The 22117-nt window shown below is 42.5% G+C and overlaps 1 protein-coding gene and 1 long non-coding RNA gene across 2 annotated transcripts; one reads left to right on the top strand and one right to left on the bottom strand.

Moving 5' to 3' along the window:
* Positions 1–631: 631 nt before the first annotated feature.
* On the bottom strand, positions 632–2030 carry LOC118363219 (uncharacterized). Its single transcript, XR_004821369.1, has 3 exons — positions 1946–2030; positions 1455–1484; positions 632–1154 (listed from the first exon to the last, which is right to left on the bottom strand). It is a non-coding gene; the product is annotated as an uncharacterized LOC118363219 (long non-coding RNA).
* A 5310-nt stretch (positions 2031–7340) lies between these two features.
* LOC118363136 (augurin-A-like) lies at positions 7341–13384 on the top strand. Its single transcript, XM_035743832.2, has 4 exons — positions 7341–7490; positions 9208–9255; positions 9845–10005; positions 12804–13384. Exons 1-4 carry the CDS (start codon positions 7421–7423, stop codon positions 12951–12953), a joined length of 429 nt encoding a protein of 142 aa, XP_035599725.1. The 5' UTR covers positions 7341–7420; the 3' UTR covers positions 12954–13384.
* The last annotated feature ends 8733 nt before the right edge of the window (positions 13385–22117 follow it).

A 22117-nucleotide genomic window follows, 5' to 3' on the forward strand; every position in this document is an offset into this window, starting at 1 on the left:
AACAGTTTCCCGTATGTATTAAGAATGGTTCACCGCTCAAAGGACATCCAGCCAACTTGACACAACTGTGGGAAGCATTGGAGTCAACATGGGCCAGCATCCCTGTGGAACACCTAGTAGAGCCATGCCCTGACGAACTGAGGCTGTTCTGAGGGCAAAAGGGTGGGGGGTGTAACTCAATATTAGGAAGGTGTTCTTAATGTTTTGTACATTCAGTGTATGTACACACACAGCAAGAGGCCAGGAGAGAGGTCAGGGGGACAGATGTGAGAGAAGACTTCCTTGGTGCCTCCACACTACATGGTGGTGTTCAGTTATCATCATATTCCTATAGTCTCTCACTCACACCGCTGTTATGTTTGAGTTGGGAGCTGTGGAGTGTTGTTGTCCCAGCCTGCTTTCCCAGCGTGGACCTGGCCCTCTCTCCCACCACCCCACTGTGGGAGGCCTATCTCTGGGCCTAGGGGATGTCCCGAGCCACTCGCTCCAGACTGGTCTTTAATCAACCATAAGCCCGAGATGCTCAACAGGGGCTTTGGTTTCAATTCGAAGACGAGCCGTTTTTTACAAGGTATTTTATTGACTTTGGTTAAAGGAATGCGGCTTAAGCTCAGGTTGTAGTGAAGGGGTGACAGAGAGGTGAACATTGAGAAATGAACAAGGCTGTTATGGTTGGTGTAGCAGGGAGGCTGGGAAGTGGGAAAATTGCAGTGTAGATTTTCCCATTGGTGAGGCAGACTGCCCTTTAGCAAAGGTTCCGTACGGTGGTTCTATCAATGTCACAAACACACATGTATAATCAATGAATACAGATTGTGTATTACACTGAAAATAATGTATGTAGTAAACAGCTATCAACATGTCAAGTTGTGTCATGTGTCCAGTCTTAGTGAAGTGCAGTATCATTCACTCAACCTCTGATTGGTTCCCTTTTGACATCCTCATCCATTCTCGAGCTCTCATTGGTTTTCCAGCAGCAGATGTGGGGCGTGAGAAGTGCAGCATGCTCAACTGGGCTCTGACCACCTCTGACTTCTTCGGCTGGGTGGAGGCTCTGCGCGAACATGCTGGTTATGAGAAGATTGAAGACCTGTCCAGAACCTTCTGGGCTCACTTCCCCTCCGCCAGCTGCCTGGGCTATGAGCTGTCCGACCCTGATGAGGAGTGAGGAACCACAACAACAACGATGTATATAAAAACCGGTGTAGGATCAGTTTAGCCTTTTTTAGATCCAAAATGGATGGGGGGAGTAGGAATGCTGATCTAGGATCAGGCCCCCCTGTCCATGTAATCTAATGAATTGTGATCTAAAATTAAAAACGGATCCCAGATCAGCACTCCTACTTTGAGACGCTTTATGATTACGGGACCAGAACTGGAACCAACCAAATTGTATATGGAGGCCTACTCTACGTCCTCAGAGGACCCTGGAAAAGACATATAGTGACACGTACCTCTGCATGGAGGTCATCTGATGCTCAGTACTGTATGTGTGATAGACAGAGAACACATGTTGACGCCAGATCAGGTCTCTCCTACACTTGACTTTGCCTTGTTTTGTGTCCATGAACAATAAATCTGTATGTGTTCTGTGTGTGAAACCGCCTTTCTACGACCCAATTAAACTCCCAGGGCCCTGGATCTTTACTTCTTGTGAAAAGTCTGTTTCTTTAAACTTGTCTTGAACAGCCGTTGCATGCAAAGCTCTCCTCTCAGAAGATGTGCTTGGTGCACAAGTTTAAAATGGTTAAACAATTGATTCATGGAAAAGTACAATCGTGCAGCAGCTAGCAACATGTTTGTCTGTCAGAATTCTGGCTTGCTTAAACCTACTACTCGGGTCTAGTTTCCTGAACACAGATTTATTCTTGAACTAAAAATAACTTGCTTAATCCGTGTAATCGACCCTATGCAAATTCACATACCAGAGATGTCTGTAACTTACTATTGAGTGATTCGAAGAGCAGTGATGTGGATGTGTTTGAATTCTCCAATATTTTTTTTCCCTCTTCATATCTGTGTGTTCTTTCCCCTGGCAGGCAGCAACTGCATGTCATGCTGGCTGAGAGAGATCAGAGAGAGGCAGTGAATATGAAATACTGTGTGGTGGCAGGGCATAGGGCATGCTGTGTAGTGGTGCAGGGCATAGGGCATACTGTGTCGTGGCAGGGCATAGGGCATGCTGTGTGGTGGCAGAGCATAGGGCATGCTGTGTAGTGGCGTGCGGGTTGATCATGCAACATGGGGGGAAATTTGACCATTAACACGCACTTTAAAGAACAAGCCCTCCCCCAGTTGCCATGGTAACAGATGGACGGAGGGGATAGGATAGGTGGATGTAGAGATGGTGTCAGGTGAAGATGGTGTAGTGTGTATCATCCTCGTAGATACACAGTACACCTAAACACTTATCTACGGCTGACAGCTCTAAGAAACCACACACCAAAGGAGCATTAAGATGCTGTGTGTTATGTACAAATCTCATGAAGCGTGACCTTTCTCCTATTTCTCAGAATCTACCCATCTTAAGTGTTAGTTATTCCCCCAGTGTGTGTGTGTGTGCAAGAGAGAGATTTTTGCCCATCTCTCTGACTTCTCTTTGAACCCTGTTTCACAGCAAAGACCAGGCCTGCGCTGAGTGCAGGTATTCCTTCCTCTCACAGGATCACAGACTGATCCTCTCACTCTAAAGGTACGTGCCAGGCAAACCATTCAAACTCCAAGGTTAAGGTGTGTTCCATCCCAGTTTATAACGCTATTCACAGATTATCACATGCTAATCACAAGGGGATTGTCCCCTGCGTGTATGTGCCTTACAGACAGAGGGGTCTGTCGTGTGACTCCCATGCAAGCCACAGCAGCTGAGTTCTCTCAGTGTGTCTTGACTCTTAAGGAGGAGTCAGTCTGCACGCTGACAGATGTTTGCCATAGCGTCCTGTCAGTGGGTGAAGCAGTGGCTCCCTGAAAGCCTAATCTACCATTAACTGAACATCGCCCGCAGAAGGATGGCTTGCTTTGAAGCACAGGGAGATACTTTCATTTCATCTTGCCTTAGTAAACAATGGAATGTGATCAAATGCTTGCATTGGTAAATGTATTGGATCTAATTTACTAACAAGGTAAAGAGAAATATTTGATCCCATAGACAATGATATACAGTGGGGAGAACAAGTATTTGATAACCTGCAAAATCGGCAGTGTTTCCTACTTACAAAGCATGCAGAGGTCTAATTTTTATCATAGGTACACTTCAACTGTGAGAGACGGAATCTAAAACAAAAATCCAGAAAATCACGTATGATTTTTAAGTAATTAATTTGCATTTTATACATCATAAAAGCAGAACTTAATATTTGGTACAGAAACCCTTGTTTGCAATTACAGAGATCATACGTTTCCTGTAGTTCTTGACCAGGTTTGCACACACTGCAGCAGGGATTTTGGCCCACTCCTCCATACAGACCTTCTCCAGATCCTTCAGGTTTCAGGGCTGTCGCTGGGCAATACGGACTTTCAGCTCCCTCCAAAGATTTTGTATTGGGTTCAGGTCTGGAGACTGACTAGGCCACTCCAGGACCTTGAGATGCTTCTTCCGGAGCCACTCCTTAGTTTCCCTGGCTGTATGTTTCGGGTCGTTGTCATGCTGGAAGACCCAGCCACGACCCATCTTCAATGCTCTTACTGAGGGAAGGGGGTCGTTGGTCAAGATCTCGCAAGATCTCTTCCATTTTCTAATAATTGCGCTAACAGTTGTTGCCTTCTCACCAAGCTGCTTGCCTATTGTCCTGTAGCCCATCCCAGCCTTGTGCAGGTCTACAATTGTATTCCTTACACAGCTCCCTGTTCTTGGCCATTATGGAGAGGTTGGAGTCTGTTTGATTGAGTGTGTGGACAGGTGCAGTTAATACGGGTAATGAGTGGAGAACAGGAAGGCTTCTTAAAGAAAAACTAACAGGTCTGTGAGAGCCGGAATTCTTACTGGTTGGTAGGTGATCAAATACTTATGTCATGCAATAAAATGCTAATGAATTACTTAAAAATCATTCAATGTGATTTTCTGGATTTTTGTTATAGATTCCGTCTCTCACAGTTGAAGTGTACCTATGATAAAAATAACAGACCTCTACATGCTTTGTAAGTAGGAAACACTGCCGATTTTGCAGGTTATCAAATACTTGATCTCCCCACTGTATATATTTACCAACAGACTGGTAGCCAATTAATGTGTATTAAAAACATATGGTACATGTTGTGGTCCTACGCTTTGCTGGAGGGGATTTCTTTCTTGTGAACAATTTTATTGAGTATATTAATAAATATTGGGATTGAGGCGGACAACAGGCCTAGAGGTGAGTCTTGTCGTGTCCTGTGTTTTTAATTTACTTTTGGTATACTGTCTGTACACCGCAATAAGAAATAGACCAGGAGCTGTTCCATGTCTCCTAGGGACAAGGATAAAGATGGTTTGTCCATAATCTGGAATAGACACTGATACATTTTCACAATGCCACACTAACAAACACATCATTCCTTGATTTGCAATCTGCAGAGAGGGTCAATGAGGTATTCAACACAATAAGAGAGCACATTGTTGCCTTGCCTCCTGTCCCTATCAGCACTGAAGAGAAAGAGAACTGATGGTAATATATCCAATTATTGATTTAACTTATAATGCCTTTAAGAGCTCTCCTACCTTCAGCAGAGACCAGACAAGGCTGCAGAATGTCTTAAACGTGGGGGTGTCATCTTGGTTGACCGTCATGTTTTGGGAGTTTGCGTCTCAAACGGCACCGTGTTCCCTTTATTGTCCTATGGGACCTGGTCAAAAGTATTTATCTATAATTTCTCTTCATTATTTCTCTTCATATGACAAGGATTAAAAAGGATGTGCCAGTAGATTGTCGACTTGATTTATGATGGTGATTGCTAGCTAAGACTTTGAAAGTAAGATGTTGACATGTTCAGTCCAATCAAAGCTACTGTGGATATAATGTGATTTGATGTCATTCTGGCTGTGGCCAATGACCTTGAGCCTTCTTGGATGGACGCTTCTAATAGAACTCTATGGCAGAACCCAAGGGGAAACATTTTTAGAGCTTTAACCTTAGACTTAGGGGTGACGTACTGTCCCATGAGTGACAGAAAACTGAGCAAATCAGGCGCAATACTTTGTATTTTCTGCTGGCTTTCCCCACCACCACAGAAAGCACTGACCTAGGCTGAAACACCTGCATTTTGGAGATGCCTTACTCAAGAAAGCAAAAAAGAAACCATGTTTTTATTTTTTATTTTTTTTAAAAGATGTAACCAGGCAAGTCAGTTAAGAACAAATTCTTATTTACAATGACAGCCTACCAGGGAACAGGGGGTTAACTGTCTTGTTCAGGGGCAGAATGACATATTTTTACCTTGTCAGCTCAGGGATTCGATCCAGGAACCTTACCGGTTACTGACCCAACGCTCTAACCACTAGGCTACATGCCACCCCAGATGTGGCTTTATTTATGCAGCTGTAATTAAATCGTTTTTTTACATTGTTATATTGTTTGCAAACAGGTGGGGCCCTGCCCTGAATGACAGGTCACCACTGGTCTGTTACTTGAACTCTGTGAAGCATTTATTTGGGCTGCAATCTGAAGCTGGTAACTAATGAACTTATCCTCAGCAGCAGAGGTAACTCTGGGTCTTCCTTTCCTGTGGCGGTCCTCATAAGAGACAGTTGAGAGCTGTTCTTGCCATAATATGGACTTGGTCTTTTACCAAATAGGGCTATCTTCTGTATACCATCCCTGCTTTGTCACAACACAACTGATTAGCTCAAACACATTAAGAAGGAAAGAAATTCCACAAATTAACTTTTAACAAGGTACACCTGTTAATTGAAATGCATTCCAGGTGTCTACCTCATGAAGATGGTTGAAAGAATACCACGATTGTGCAAAGCTGTCATCAAGGCAAATGGTGGCTACTTTGAATAATCTAAAATCGAAAATATATTTTGATTTGTTTAACACTTTACTGCGTGTTTCCATATGTGTTATTTCATAGTTTTAACGTCTTCACTATTATTCTACAAAGTAGAAAATAGTACAAATAAAGAAAAACCCTTAGGTACTGGGAAAAGGGTGCAGAATTAGAACAATTTCAAATCAAATGTACTGCCCCCTACCTGTGTAGAGAGGACTAGTCTCCATGATCTCGGGGCTTCGACAAACTTCAAAGTAAAGTAAGGAAATGAAATTCAAGGTTTTTTTTTCCCCTCTCTGTGGAGATGTGTTTTTTTCATGTTCAGAAACATCTGTCCTTCCCTTGAGATATTTAGCTCTTTCTGCATGGAAACATGCCCCAGGGGAAAACTTCCTTGAGTTGTGTTCCATAAATATGGTCCCCGATTTGTTGATTGCAGCATCCATGATGCAATTTGTTAAGTTACTACTTGGTCTGAAAAAAAGCACGCAGGAAAACTATCATTTACTGCCGACTATGTGGAGGAAATGTGATATGGAGGTCTTCTGCGTTGTCTTTGAGGACATTCTTCTGTGTTTCTATGACATCTTTGATCAGGCTTTGACAAGTTGTTTGACAGTTACAATTCCCACTTTCTGTGTAAAGACAATTGACAGAAAAAAAACATCAGATCATCTCAGTAAGAGAAAGCACAATATCTTAAACGGACACTACTCTAGATGTAGTAATGCTCAGTCACACTTTATTTGGATAGTCCCAAAAAGTCCATTCTCTACAGATGCTCATTTTTAGATTTCAGTTAAGTCAGTTAAGAAGAAATTCATATTTACAATGACGGCCTTTCACGGCCAAACCCTAACCTGGACAACACTGGGCCAATTGTGCTCCGCCCTATGGGTCTCCCAATCACGGCCTGTTGTGATACCGCCTGGAATCGAACCAGGGTCTGTAGTGACGCCTCTAGCACTGACATGCAGTGCCTTAGACCTCTGCACCACTCGGGACCCCTAAACCTAGTTTGTTGAAAGTATCTGTTGATTAGCAACTGCCTCAGATGCTTAGGGCTAGGTTTAGAATAAGGGTTAGGGTAAGTGTTAAGTTTAGGGCTAGGATAAGGTTGTGATTAGTAGATAGTTAGTTGAAGTGTTACTAATAGCTTGTAGACCGTCTGTAGAGCGTCTACAGATGGACTATACAAATAAAGCGTTACCCATCCAACAAACATATCACCCACACATTGAATGAGAGAGAATGACCGAGTGCTTCTGTTTGGCTGGGTCTTCCTTTTACGACATTCCTGAACCGGCACAAGCAGGTTTTCCTCCAGGGAGGAATGTTTGTTCTCTGGGCCTGTGGGGAGACTCCTGCTTCCACTGCTCCTGATTCTCTTCCCGCTTCTTCTACCCACTGCTTCCCGAAGCTCAGAGAGACGTCTGGGACAGAGACGGAGACCATGGCTTTCCACAACCTCTGTCTGCAGGTTCTACTGCTAACGGTCTTCCTCTCCTACTGCGCTCACTCAGGTAAAAACCCTTCCGTCACTCACGTTCATATTGTACATTTGTGATTGAGTGTACTCACAGACCCATCACATGTATACTGTAAATTTGCAGGTTGCTGCATTCAAATGTCATAGTATGTTGCCACGTGACAAAATTGTTACGTAGAATAGAGATTTTCGAAAAGGGAGCCTGCACGCCTGTCTCAATATTATTCCCATCTCACTCTTTTTCGAAATTGCTGAGATCGGCCAAGACTTGATTTTTTCTTCTCCTTGAGGACAAGTGTGACGTTTTGATTTTTAAAGAGTTCAGTGGCTATTCTATCCGCCTTGTAGCCACCACCTTGGATGCTCTGTAGGAAGCTTTGATTTTTGAAGCTCACCGGGAGAAAGAATAATGATTAGAAGAGAGAGCGAGATAAAAAGGGGAGGTAAAAACCAAGAGAATAGCAAGAGGGAGGGAGAGTAAAAAAAAAAGGAGAGAGAGAGATGGATTGAAGTATTTGTGTGTGGAGGACAAAAGGAGGTCAAACCAAACCACAGCTCCTGGAGGGAGGATTTCACACCCTCCGTGTCACATTGTTTGTCCGTGTAAATATCACCCTCCTACCGTCTACTGTCTGCTAGCTAGAGGAAGAAGGTCTCTGCTCACTACCTCTCTAACCGGCCATCAGACCACACCCCACTGCATTTAAAGAACTACATTTATACAACACGTCCATGACCCTTTACACTTGTGGGAATGGGCCTGTATGGATAGGGCTACATTGAAATGTTTCTGACAGAATAAATATGCAAAGCCTATGCATAACCATGGTAACAATTGAAAGGGAACCGTTTGGAGATAATGGGAACATGATTAGACCAAAGTTGGGCACACCTGACCATAAGACTGAATCCAAACATTACACTGTTGATTTTATGTCCATTTTATTGTACTTTTCCCCACATTTGTTGAAAACAAAATCCGAAAATACTCTGGATATATTCTGTAACATGATGATAATGTTCCTGGAGAATGTGGGGTAGGTGCAACATAAGACAAAACCATTTGAATGTGTGAGGTCGAACTGGTTCCTAAGCAATTTCAATGCACTTTTATAACTCAAAGAAGAGTCTTCAATTATATGTTTTTAATTTTTTTTTAGCTGTGCCATTTGAGGAACTACAGCGAGCATAGTTGTAGTTGTTTCGTTTGGAACACAACCCTGCAATCACACAATTACCGTTGTTGTTTACGCGATCCTCAAACGATCCATTCTAAATCTCAATCTGGGTCAGGTGGGCATGATTTAAAAGTGTGTTCTATTGCCAACATGACTAGCTAAATTATAAAATATAATCATGACAGTGTTAGGCTTTCACAAGGCAATTCAGAGAAACAGAATTGTGGTGCGCATTGAAAGGAGTCAAGAGTGCATTCGGTGGGTGAGGTTACAATGGCAAATGTTCTTCAAAATAAACAAACAGGCTCACCGCCCAAAAAACATCCAGCCAACTTGACACAACTGTGGGAGTCAACATGGGCCAGCACCTTGTGGAGTCCACGCCTCCGACGAATGGAGGCTGTTCTGAGGCCGAAAGGGGGTGCAACTCGATGCAAATATTTTGTACGCTCAGTGTACGTCTTTCGTAATAGTGATAGAACAGTTAATACAAACTGATGCAATGTTTAGATCAAGTACAATATATCTGCTTTGTCTTTCTTTAACCTCTTTTGTCTGTGCGTCTCCCAACAGATGGCGCAGGGGAGAACAAGCTCCACAGACTACTGAAGAAAAGAGATGGTAATATGGATTATGGCTGTTTCTCATTAGAAACACCTCACAGCTGAGGCTACACACACACTGACTACACCGAGCCACACTACATCCAGATATGTCTGCGTCATACACGCCAGGAAAACAATTCACCTTTTTCACTCGCTTAGTTAAATAAAGGTTAAATAAAAATGTTTTTAAAAAAGAACTTTATCGACAAAATCCACCTCAGGCGGTAAACTTTTCACACTTGTCTAGCTTGGAATAGCCCTGTCAAGTTCAGACAGACCTCCACACACGCAGTCCTCGGTGGGATCCGTGTTTGGATTGATAAGTGACAGTTTCAGATGATGATGCCTTTATGAGTCTTATAAATAATCTACAGACACCCGTTGATATTTATAGAGTGTCGCTGATGCAGCCTTAGGCTCCTCTCCTGTCTGTCCTGGCTACTGCTAGTCGGTCAGAACCACTCTGTCTCTCAGTCACTGACAGCTCCCCTGCTCCCTGCATACTTCCCCCTGCCTCCGACCCTGCTGTGGGCAAACAGGTGTGCTTATTGACTTCTTTACATCCGCAACTTGTCCCTTAACCTCTCCTGCCTGTATTTCCGTAGTGGGCGGAGGTACGAAGCCTGCAGGGGTGGCTGTGACCCCCTCCAAGGCCAAAGAGTTCCTGACCTCCCTACGGAGGCCCAAGAGGAACATCTGGGACCGCAGCAGGCCAGATGTGCAGCAATGGATCATGCAGTTTATGCACATGGGTTATGACGAGGCGGTAGGTGCACTGCACACTGCGCCCTTCACAATGCACTGCACACTGCGCCCTTCACAATGCACTGCACACTGCGCCCTTCACAATACACTGCACTCTGCACACACAGATGCTTTACCCATTTGGTCAGTAAAACATTCCTACAGTCCTTACAGTAATCTGATCTAGTAAACTACAACTGCATCTTATACTATCATGTATTATAAACTGGGTGGTTTGAGCCCTGAATGCTGATTGGCTGACAGCTGTGTTATATCAGACCGAATACCACGGGTATGACAGAACATTTATTTTTACTGCTCTAATTACGTTGGTAACCAGTTTATAATACCAATAAGGCACCTCGGTTGTTTGTGGTATCTGACCAATATACCATGGCTAAGGGCTGTATCCAGGCACGACAGAAGAACAGCCGTTATCCGTGGTGTATAGGCCATATACCACACCCCCTCATGCCTTATTACTTAAATATACAATTCCATGTGATATTACAAATAACTGACTTACAGGAAGAATGTACAGCACAGTACAAGCACATTCCTATTATGTTCCTTTAATCTAATCTGAATGATTTCCCTTTAATATGGTTATAGAACCTCTGATTATTTTCCCATCCTTGTATAAGTCCCATGGTGGCATTTACAGGAATGATAGGTGAACATATGAAAAGGTCAGTCTTTGTGTTTGCTTCAGTCTCATAGAGGCTGTATAGAGACATGACTTCCCGTCTACAGCAATGTGTTAGCAACACAAAGCAACCACTCCGCCATCCAGACAGTTCTATTAGAAAGTGTGTGTGTGTGTGTGTGTGTGTGTGTAACCTCTCTCCACTGTCCAGACAGCTCTATTATAAGGTGTGTGTTGATATTTTTTATAACCGTTAGCGAGGCTGTGTGATTGGGTTAATGTCGGTATCTGTGACACCTGTCTCCAAGCGGGCTCAGCAGCTGCCCCCGTGTGTGTGTGTGTGTGTGTGTGTGCGTGTGTCAGTTCATCCCAGCTCCAACATCAGTCGATGAGGGGACGTAATATTATTCTCACATCTGCGGCCATCGTCCAACAGTGACAGACCTGTCCAAACCGTCTCGCCACATAAAGCCCCCTGACTTCAGAAATGCCTAATAGAAAACGTGTCAGTTAATTATTCAAGACGAACGTGAGGTTGCCCTCTAACGCCAGTAATACTCCAGCTCAGGCACACCGTCCCTTCCAAAACCTCATCTATTTAAACATGTTTCCACTACTTTAGGTTGATTTCCCACTGGTGTCATACATTATATACTCTACCGTTCAAAAGTTTGGGGTCACTTAGAAATGTCCTTGTTTTTGAATTGAAAAGCATGTTTTTTTTTGTCCATTAAAATAACATCAAATTGATCAGAAATACAGTGTAGACATTATTAATGTTGTAAATGACTATTGTAGCTGGAAACGGCAGATTTTTTATAATAATAATAATAATATATGCCATTTAGCAGACGCTTTTATCCAAAGCGACTTACAGTCATGTGTGCATACATTCTACGTATGGGTGGTCCCGGGAATCGAACCCACTACCCTGGCGTTACAAGCGCCATGCTCTACCAACTGAGCTACAGCAGAATACAGCAGAATATCTACTACATACAGTAGGCGTACAGAGGCCCATTATCAGCAACCATCACTCCTGTGTTCCAATGGCACGTTGTGTTAGCTAATCCAAGTTTAGCATTTTTAAAGGCTAATTGATCATTAGAAAACCCTTTTGTAATTATGTTAGCACAGCTGAAAACTGTTGTTCTGATTAAAGAAGCAATAAAACTGGCTTTCTTTAGACTAGTTGAGTATCTGGAGCATCAGCATTTGTGGGTTCGATTACAGGCTCAAAATGTCCAGAAACAAAGTAATTTCTTCTGAAACTTGTCAGTCTATTCTTGTTCTGAGAAATGAAGGCTATTCCATGTGAGAAATTGCCAAGAAACTGAAGATCTCGTACAACGCTGTGTACTATTCCCTTCACAGAACTGGCCCTAACCAGAATAGAAAGAAGAGTGGGAGGCCCCGGTGCACAACTGAGCAAGAGGACAAGTACATTAGAGTGTCTAGTTTGAGAAACGGACGCCTCACAAATCCTCAACTGGCAGCTTCATTAAATAGTACCCACAAAACACCAGTCTCAACGTCAAGAGGCGACTGAGAAAAGCCATTTCTCAGACTGGCCAATAAAAATAAAAGATTAAGATGGCCAAGAGTATACAGACACTGGACAGAGGAACTCTGCCTAGAAGGCCAGCATCCCGGAGTCTCCTCTTCACTGTTGATGTTGAGTACTATTTAATGAAGCTGACAGTTGAGGACTTATGTCTAGCACAACATGCCATTAGAACACAGGAGTGATGGTTGCTGATAATGGGCCTCTGTACGCCTATCTAGATATTCCATTAAAAATCTGCCGTTTCCAGCTACAATAGTCATTTACAACTTTAACAATGTCTACACTGTATTTCTGATTAATTTGATGTAATTTTAATGGAGAAAACACGTGCTGTTATTTCAAAAACAAGGATATATCTAAGTGACCCCAAACTTTTGAACGGTAGTGTGTGTGTATATATATATATATATATATATGAAAATATATTAATATTTCATTGTATCTCCAGTTGTCCTTGAGATGGATCTCTCCAAAAAACAGCGGTCACACAAATACACACACTACCTCTTCTAATACCTTGTCTATTCACTCTCATTCAAACAAGTTCACGAGTCTTCTAGCTTGATTTCATTAACGTTTAATCTCTTGCTGTCTATCCATCCCACAGAGGCTTGAGACTGACCTGTCCTACTGGATGGACCTGGCCAGGTCGTCAGACCAAGGTCGCCAGCACCATTATGACGAGAACGCCCCCATCGGGCCCCAGGACCCCGATTCCTACAGACACGGCGCCAATGTCAATTATGACTACTATTAATTGGCCCACTGTGATTTACTCAGCTTCTCTGGCTCAACATAAAAATCACATGTGCGTAAAGGGATGGTTCTGATATTTTACATATTAAGATATGTGTTCCCTTCCTGAAGACTACTTCAAAGGAAGGAAACAAATATGTTGTGTAAAATCGCTGAACTGTCCCAATCACATAAGTGCTTCCCTCTTCTGCCTTCTGCAACTTATCCCTCTGATGCTATTCTGCACACCTACAGTAATGTAGCCTTCTCTGTAGTGCAAGAAATAGAGCTAAGACATGCTTGTCACAGACTATGGATTGGGTTTCACTGTCTCTACATTGTATCCTTTGCTGTCTGGGAGATTGAGACCTGCTGATGTACATGCTGTGATGGGACCCACAATGCATTGGGTTGATCTGTCTGAATAACTAAATAAAGACCGTCAAAACCTTTTAATAATTCATGACTCGTGTACATGTTGTGTCCAGTGTGTGGTGAACCAGCAGACCGTACAGATACAGGCAGTACCTCAACCAGCCTGTTGATTGGATGCCAATCTATCACAAAACATTGTGGTGACATAATGCCAAACGGGGGGCCACATAGCAAGCTGAGGAGACGGCAGCACCAACCACAGTCAACAGTTTAATGGAAGAAAAAGAGAAGAGAAACTAGGGAGTGAGTACTATCCCTTCTAACCTGTGGTTTGTCCCACTGAGTTAGTGCTATCTGGGATCCTTGGGATGTCCCTACCCTAACACAACCCTAACCTTAACCCTTACCTATAACCCTAACCGTAACCATTTAACATGTCAACTTCATTGTTGAGTTGGGACCTCCCAAGGTTCCCAGATAGCACTGACCGATTGGGACGGTTTCTGCTACTATTGTGTAATTAAAGTGTGTTGTGTTTGAGTTGTTTGAGTTGCTCCCTGTGATAGGGCTGCCTTATACAACTGTCAAACAGGGGGGGGCACGACTTTGTAGACAAGCAGCAGTATGGACCGGGAGTAAAGTTCTGAGCCTTATGTTATTGCTTTCAGATCCCTAGCTTACATCTCATAAGTTATCCTAACCTGCTACGAAAAGTCATTTCTGAAATAAGCTGTATACCATCTTGTCAAAACTACATCTCTGTCAACACTACACCAGTCCCTGCTCACCACATGGACAGAAGCCAGAATGTTTCTTCTGAGAATGGCTACACACACATCACTGTTTCCCATCTTTCTGATTAACACAAATCAGCCTTATGGCACGCAGCCAGTTAGATTACCTGCCCCTAATTGATAACACAAACAAGTTAATCTGTCAAAGATTTGAATAATAATGTACATGTGGGTGATAACATACATACTAATTTCAATGTTTTGATTCTATAAAACACCATAGTGTCACGTCCACTTATCGCACACGTCCTTGTTGGAATGAGCAACATGCGTCTCTGATCCTGCTCCATTCTGCTCCGTGCTGTGTTATTCAGATGTTGTCCAGAGAGGGGCGCTAGAAATCACACATATGAGAGATGAGGCCACGTCCAACTGGGAATTATGTTCACAGAGAAACGTTTAGTCTAGTGTGGAAATGTACGTTGTTTACCATGCATTTGATCAGTTAAGGAAAGTAAGTGCAAATATTTTACTTTCTCGTATGGTTTTGCTGTGAAGTATTAGTTTAGATGGTAAAAGTCTGCATTATTTGGATAAACATACAGATGCCCCAACAGATAACTAACTATACTATGGCTATACAAACCATAAGGAAAGACATCATGTGACCAACAAATCAAGGACACCATAATTACAGTTATTTGTGGCCATCATAAAAACCCATGAGTAACTGCATTCAGCAGGTCTACTCCCTTCCCATATACTTTTTAGCTTGTTTTCCCCCCTGTCCCTCTGAATCAAATCCAATTTGATTGGTCTCATACACATATTTAGCAGATGTCATTGAGGGTTTAGCAAAATGCTTGTGTCTTCGCTCCAGCAGTGCAGTAATATCTAACAATTCACAACAGTACACACATACCTACAAGTAAAATAATGAGGAAATATTAGGAGGACACGGGATCTCTCTATCATTGTTATTCTACTCTACACAGGCCATCAACAGATCACTATGGATTCTCTCAGGAGGCTAAGTCACCCAATATGAGAGAAGATGATTAAATATGCATAATAGAAAATAAAGAAAAAGTTAAATTAGGTTAGTGAATGTCATAGGATGATGTCACCTCCAAGAGTATGTCTCAAATGGCACCCTATACCCCCATAGAGCTCTGGTCAAGAGTAGTACAATATAAAGAGAATAGGGTGTCATTTGGGATGCACACTTGTGCTTTTTAAGAGGGCAACAAGAGAGCCATGGTCCCTCTCTGTGGAATGCTTAAGGGGGTCTTGTGGGCTGGAAGCTGATGTGTTTTTCGTTGCGTAATGGCTCTGGTTACTAGGTGTCAAAGTGCTTGGGCAGCGAGAGACATCTCATCCCTCAGGGCTGTTTGGAGCCCAGGAACCGCAAGTGGACACTATGCCGTGGGTCAATGTCATTTTCCTTTGTCCATTTTCTGCCTTAAAAAAAATAAACAAAACACATCTCTGATGTTGTAGTATATAAAATACTATTATTTTTCTATACCTTCTGACCATGACACCTCAACCATACCTTGATTGCTTTTCTTTCTAGATACAATGGACAGTTCTGAGAAATGTTAATTAAATAGTTTTAGACTATTATGGCTGTCAGAGGAGAACATTCAGGCTATTATCTGGGGGGTTCTGGGAATTGTGTCTTTTCTTCCCCTGCCCTTACACACTTGTCCACATCTGTCCATGTGTATATATATGAACCTACACTAATGGCTCACACACACACACACCTTACCCTCCTCACAGCGCAGATCCAACAACCTATTTCCATGCTGCCGGGATAAATCAATCAAATTGTATTTATAAACCGACACTGAGGTTTGCAATATTTCACACAAACATTTCCAAGTTGAAGGATTTATATGCACATGAAGAGGCATTGGCATGACAAATCAAAGTTTATGGGTCACATACACATAACAGATGTTAGAGCGGGTGCAACGAAATGCTTACGTTACTCGCTCCTAACAATAAAATTACAACCCCCCCCCAAACATTTTTTACAGAAAATATTTATCTAGAACATCACAGCGAATCCACTTAAACTAAATAACACTTTAACAGTAATCCATATGCAATCTATACGTGCTGTATAAAGTGTAACTATAATGCAATGTACAGTAGTAGAAATTACAATGAGCTTTGTCGAGAATACAGTATTTAAATACACAGTACATGACAAACTGTAGCACACTGTAGCATACACAATCCTGTCCATCCAGCGCACCTGATTCAGCTCATCAAGGTGCTTGTTGATTAGTTGAGTCAGGTATGTTAGTGCTGGGTGAAAATACAACCCGTCATCCCTGTGGGTACCCACTACCAGATGTAACATATATGCAGGGAGTCAGGGAACAGAAAGTGAATTTAATAATAATCATGCCGTTAATACTGACCCGAAGCCGCGTACTAAACGTAACCAAAACCCAATACTGCCTGATGACTGAGATTTACTGAGGGATATATGAAGGGAGAGTCATCAGGGTGGTGATGAAGTCCAGGTGTGCATAACGATGGGGAACAGGTGTGCATAACGATGGGGAGTAGGTGTGCGTAACGATGGGGAGCAGGTGTGCGTAATGATGGGGAGCAGGTGTGCGTAATGATGGGGAGCAGGTGTGCGTAACGATGGAGAGCAGGTGTGCGTAATGATGGGGAGCAGGTGTGCGTAACGATGGGGAGCAGGTGTGCGTAACGATGGGGAAGCAGGTGTGCTCAATTTAGATTTCCAGGACCTGTTGTTCATACACCCGTGACTTTGAGCGCTGGAAGGGTGAAGTGGGCATAGAGGTGACACCAGAATTGGAATGCATGCAACTGGAAACCTGCTATAAAAAAGAATGAGAGACTCCAAGGAGAATATATTGCCTTGAAGCTAGAATCCTTAATTGAAAAATAACAAAGTATCTCCCTGTCTCCCTGTCTGACTAATCATGATATTTGCAATTGAGTTATAACCATGTTTTTATGCTATACAGTGTTGTTTGCAGACATTGGAGTAAAACATGCTTGTATTAAATTTATGTGAAGAAATTGAAGAAGCAGTAGAAATGTTGTGGTCAATGGAATGTTATATCGTATTTGTGTTCTATCGATTCCCGGTGCATTTCATGTAGTTCATATGTATGACGCATCAAACTGGCTGTATTTCTGCCGGCTTGCATGGCGAATAGCTCAAAGATGCACAAATACGATGTAACATTCAAAACGGGTGAATCTTTACTTTAACTAAGTCGATTAGTGTTGATGAAACTGATGCCACACAACGCTGAGACACACACACACACACACACATTTTTATGATGCACTAATTAAAGACAATACAGTTGCGAGTGTCACTGACATGCTTCCTGTAATTTATTTAAAAAATAGAATACTGGTATACATGTTTTTCTATCAAGGATAATGGAAGTAGGCCCCAGGTTCAGTCAATGTAGATGTGTTTGAAAATGTATGTCATTCAAGGCTCGTTCGATTCCAGCACAGCTTGCGAACAACCTAAGCACATCCTCTCTGCACCACATGCTATGAAGTAAAACCCCTTTGGGGTGAGAATCTGGCTCCTCAAACAGACAAATTTGAACAACTACAGTAGGACCTCCATTGACAGATAAACCCTCCATGGTAGAGGATGCCTGCAGATTAAAAAAAATAGATATTTTCAAATGATCCCAGCTCCTCTAGATCATTCCACTTAGAAAAATGAGAATAGCTCAAATTGAAGTGTGTAATTTATGATGGTCCAGATAGATGGTTCCTATGCATTATCCTAATCCACACAGGACAGGCAGAACTTGATGAAAGCACTTCCCTGAAGCTGCAGGTGACATGGTCACATGACACTGGAGAATAAATCAGCAAAGATCAGTGTTGCTTATTGACATGTGAGATGAGGAAAAGGGGAAGTGGATATGATGTTTCTGTCATGCCTCGTCAGACAGACCTAGTTCTACAACGATCCCTCAGCCTCTGTCACAGGCTTTCATTCTAAATGGCACAAACGTCTACTGAAAACAATCACTTTCATCACAAACTTGTGTCTTCAGACATGACTCAAAAGATCTAGCCTACATACTGTATGTCTGCATGAAAGGTCTACTCGAACTAAATCACCCTCTGCCCTCTAGGACCTTAAGACAGAAGCCAGGCCGGGGCTGGTTAGAAGCCAAAGAGGAAACAGAAGAAATTTAAATGTCCTCTCTCTTTTCACATCCAGTATTCATCCAGTATTCCCCTGGGCTCACACCAAAGCCTCTCTGTGTGATTGACAAGACATGTTCCAACCCCTTAGAGAGATTACTTGTCATGTCTGGCTTTTATGCAGTATGTACTGAAGACCGGCCACTAAATTACTGACAGGGATGGAGGAGGACAGTCTGGTACATATACATTGACTCACGGGGAATTTTTAATGACCCTCCAGAATTATTATACAATGACAAAATGCGACCTTTCAATCTATAGAGGGAAATGATAGAGGATAATACAGTTTTCTAATGTAATCTAAAACAAAATCATAAAAAAATAATGGTCACACAGGTCCTCTACTGGTCCGTCTTGAGGTTTGTTTTCTCACCAGAGGGACAGGGGACAGTTGTCGCGTGAGCGACTTTGTCTTATAGCTGAAGGGCAACCCAGTGCCATGCCTAGCTACCACCTCAGAGTTTAATGAACTTATTCCGACTCCCCGGCCTCCTGATGCCATCTCTGTACATGGCATATGCTGTGAACATATTTAACTTAGATGCTCTGGGCGGAATACAGACATGGAAACCAAACAGAGGTAACTGGAATATGAGGCATACATCTATTCAAGTGACACGAACGTTCTTCTTTCGTCATTCATTCATTAAATAAAATATTGTATTTATGGTATCTCTTAAAAATATACCATATAAAATGTCATTTATCAGTAGCAATATGAAGTTTGTCCCAACAAAGTTGTATTTTGCATGATGTGTGATATCTTATGTTATAGTCTTGTTCAGTCGATCACAAAGACAATAACAATGGGGACCTTTTAAAATTAGGTATCAGACTCATTTTACAGAAAAGGGATTGATGTTTTGAATTTCGGGAAAACCAAATACATTTGAAGTCCTGATGGGTTTTTGCTTCAGAAAAGTAATGTCACGACTTCCGCCAAAGTCGGTTCCTCTCCTTGTTTGGGCGACGTTCGGCGGTCGACGTCTTCGGTCTTCTAGCCATCGCCGATCCACCTTTCATTTTCCATTTGTTTTGTCTTGTCTTCCTGCACACCTGGTTTACATCTCCTACTAATTAGCATTTGTATTTAGCCCTCTGTTCCCTCCATGTCTGTGTGGGGTATTGTTTATTGTCAAGGTTGGTACACGGCCTTCTGGTTTGTGTCAAGTTTTGTTTTATACCCGTGCTTTGTGTACTTTGTACTTGGGTTTTGTACTTTGTGCTGCCTCACTTGTTCTTTGGGCAGTTGTGTTCTGACATGGTTGCCTAAGTCAAGTGCTTTGTCCATTCATCTCTGATCTCCTGCATCTAACTTCCATGCACCAGCTACACCCACCACTAACAGGTAATCTCATGATTGTGGCGCAAAATCGATTGAGTCATCTTGATGAGACAGAGTCTGTCACTCTTTTGTATCCAAATTATGAGAATTTAAAACCAACTATTAAACAATAGACAGATTTGTCTGAAACATTTGATAGCACCTTCACTGTTAACTTTCTTTCTGCTTCACCAAATACCTTTTTAATGCACTTTCAAACCTCAAATGACAAGATGTTCAAACACTGCATTGAGATCCTGAGTGGCGCAGCGGTCTAAGCCACTGCATCTCAGGGCTAGAGGTGTCACTACAGACCCTGGTTCGATTCCAGGCTGCATCACAACTGGCCGTGATTGGGAGTCCCATAGGGAGGCGCACAATTGGTGCAGCATTGTCCCGGGTTAGGGTTTGGCCTTGATAGGCCATCATTGTAAACTTGCTTGCCTAGTTATATTAAATTGTCTTTAACCCAATGAGTCCCCCCACGACGCCAGCACGTTTTTGACTTCTAATTAATTTGAAACATTGTGCGTTTAATTGGTCTGTTTCTTCTGCATCCGTTGGTACCATTAGTCTGTGTGATTAACAGAGGCTGAGCTAGAGCTCTGTTTGTGAGACAAGGGCAGATGCTTGAAGGGGTCCGGTGCCAGGTCTTTTTACAGAAACGTCTATAGAGTCTGAATGGTTTGAGCCTTTAGTAGTTTGTAGCTATCTATGAAAAGCTGAGACTCTCACGAACACGCACATGGTTGCTCTGACACTTCTACCTAGAAGATCTATCATACTGTAATAAGCTTACATTGTTGCGGTCACCAGCTCAACTCAACAGTTGTCACTGACTAGTTGGATATTCATTTCCCACTGAGAACTATTTCTGTACTTACAGCATTAATCAATTCCTTCTTATCGTTTTTTTTTTAATTGACATTTGTCAATAAAATTCACGATTGCAACTGTTTATGTCAATTAGTTTCATGTTCTAATTGTAGCCCTGGTTATTCTGAAAATAAAATGGTCAAACATTTCATTGTGAGTCTAAATATATGGGCTGGACATGGAGATGTGTTTTTTTTCTGGGGTCTCGGGACTGATGGGGTTAAATAATCCTCACACTTCAGGTCTTGGTGGAGTGTACAAAGTGCTCTCATCCCCTCCCAGCAGAAATGAACCCTTTCCGCTTTGTCTGTGACGTCATAGATCGGATCATAAGTCATTCCAGGTCACAGTACATCCAAATAGTTGCCCTTGATTACCCCTGTGTCCTCAACTATCGTTCCTATCGTCGTCATTATTCTTTTTCAGGCTCTATACAGGTCCCTGCAGCACTCTAACAACCATTTACATGCAAAGTGCAACACTTCCCCCAACCCTTCTAACACCCTCCCGCACCACCACTCTCTCCACCACACTTTAAAACTGTCTTGTTGTTTTGACAGGATTATACAATAAAACTAACAATAAAGTATCATGTTAATAATGTTCAGTAAATTGTGGTAAATGACAATGCACTCTGGGTGATTTTAGGCGTAAACAGTAAATGATAACGTAAATTCCAAAGAAACTTTGGTTTAACAGTTGTCACGACTCCGAACGACTCCGACCGAAGGACACTCCCCTTCCCGTTCGGGTGGCGCTCGGTTTCCTCCCCCTCCTTATGTGTTGATTGAGTGCACCTGTTTTGAGTTAGGTAGTAAGGCTTTATTAGTCAGCCGGCCCGCAGGGTTCCTTGTGCGGGATTAAATATTGTGATCGTCTGTTTGGTGTACTTGTGTGCACGTCTATGGGTTTTGTGTTTTCCCATTTTGTGGGTTTTCCCTGGACAGTTTAGCCCCCCTGTTTGGGGCATTTGTTCGTTCAGTACGCCCTGTGTTTTTGTGAGGGTTGGCTTATGTTCAGCGTTTCTCAGTGCATTAAAATAGCACTCCCCTGAACTCTCTGCTTCCTGCGCCTGACTCCTCACCCACTACACTCAGACCGTTACAACAGTACGTTACTGTAACTGCAGGGCATTGTTGGACTGGCAACTGGCAACTTTTTTAAACAATTCTGAGTAATAGGATTGAGAGACATCTGGATATTACGCTGTAATGAAAAACTGTGATCTGCATGGTACATTTTACATTTATCAACAGTAAAATACTGTGAAGCACTGCAGTATACCCAGCATACTGTGAATGATGATGCATTGTGGGAAAATGTTGTTGGCAGGGAAATAATTGCTGTATTTCAAAAAGGTACTTTAATTCTACCCCACAGAATACAGTACTGTACCATATCTTTGGAGCGCCAAAAACCGCTTGACCACACTGTAAAAACTGTAACTTGTTTTTACGGTAACTTATTGGCAGGCTGTAAGTTACTGTTACCGCTAATTCCAAAGAAATTGGTTTAAGATATGTTGATTTTGTGGCTATAATAAGTTATTTTGTGGTTGTTTCTGGCTCATTAACCTATTTTAATGAGCCAGAAAGAAGCTACATTTGTGCTACCATTAGTGAGAGTGCTGAACCA

The sequence above is a fragment of the Oncorhynchus keta genome, chromosome 30 (assembly GCF_023373465.1).
Source record: "Oncorhynchus keta strain PuntledgeMale-10-30-2019 chromosome 30, Oket_V2, whole genome shotgun sequence".
In the NCBI taxonomy this organism is placed as follows: domain Eukaryota; kingdom Metazoa; phylum Chordata; class Actinopteri; order Salmoniformes; family Salmonidae; genus Oncorhynchus; species Oncorhynchus keta.

What these genes read in the sequence shown, in the direction of transcription:
- LOC118363136 (XM_035743832.2), top strand. Translation starts at nt 7,421, where the DNA reads ATGGCTTTCCACAACCTCTGTCTGCAGGTTCTACTGCTAACGGTCTTC. An exon ending in CTCCTACTGCGCTCACTCAG is followed by an intron (nt 7,491 to 9,207) that starts GTAAAAACCCTT and finishes GTCTCCCAACAG; the next exon opens with ATGGCGCAGGGGAGAACAAG. An exon ending in ACTACTGAAGAAAAGAGATG is followed by an intron (nt 9,256 to 9,844) that starts GTAATATGGATT and finishes GTATTTCCGTAG; the next exon opens with TGGGCGGAGGTACGAAGCCT.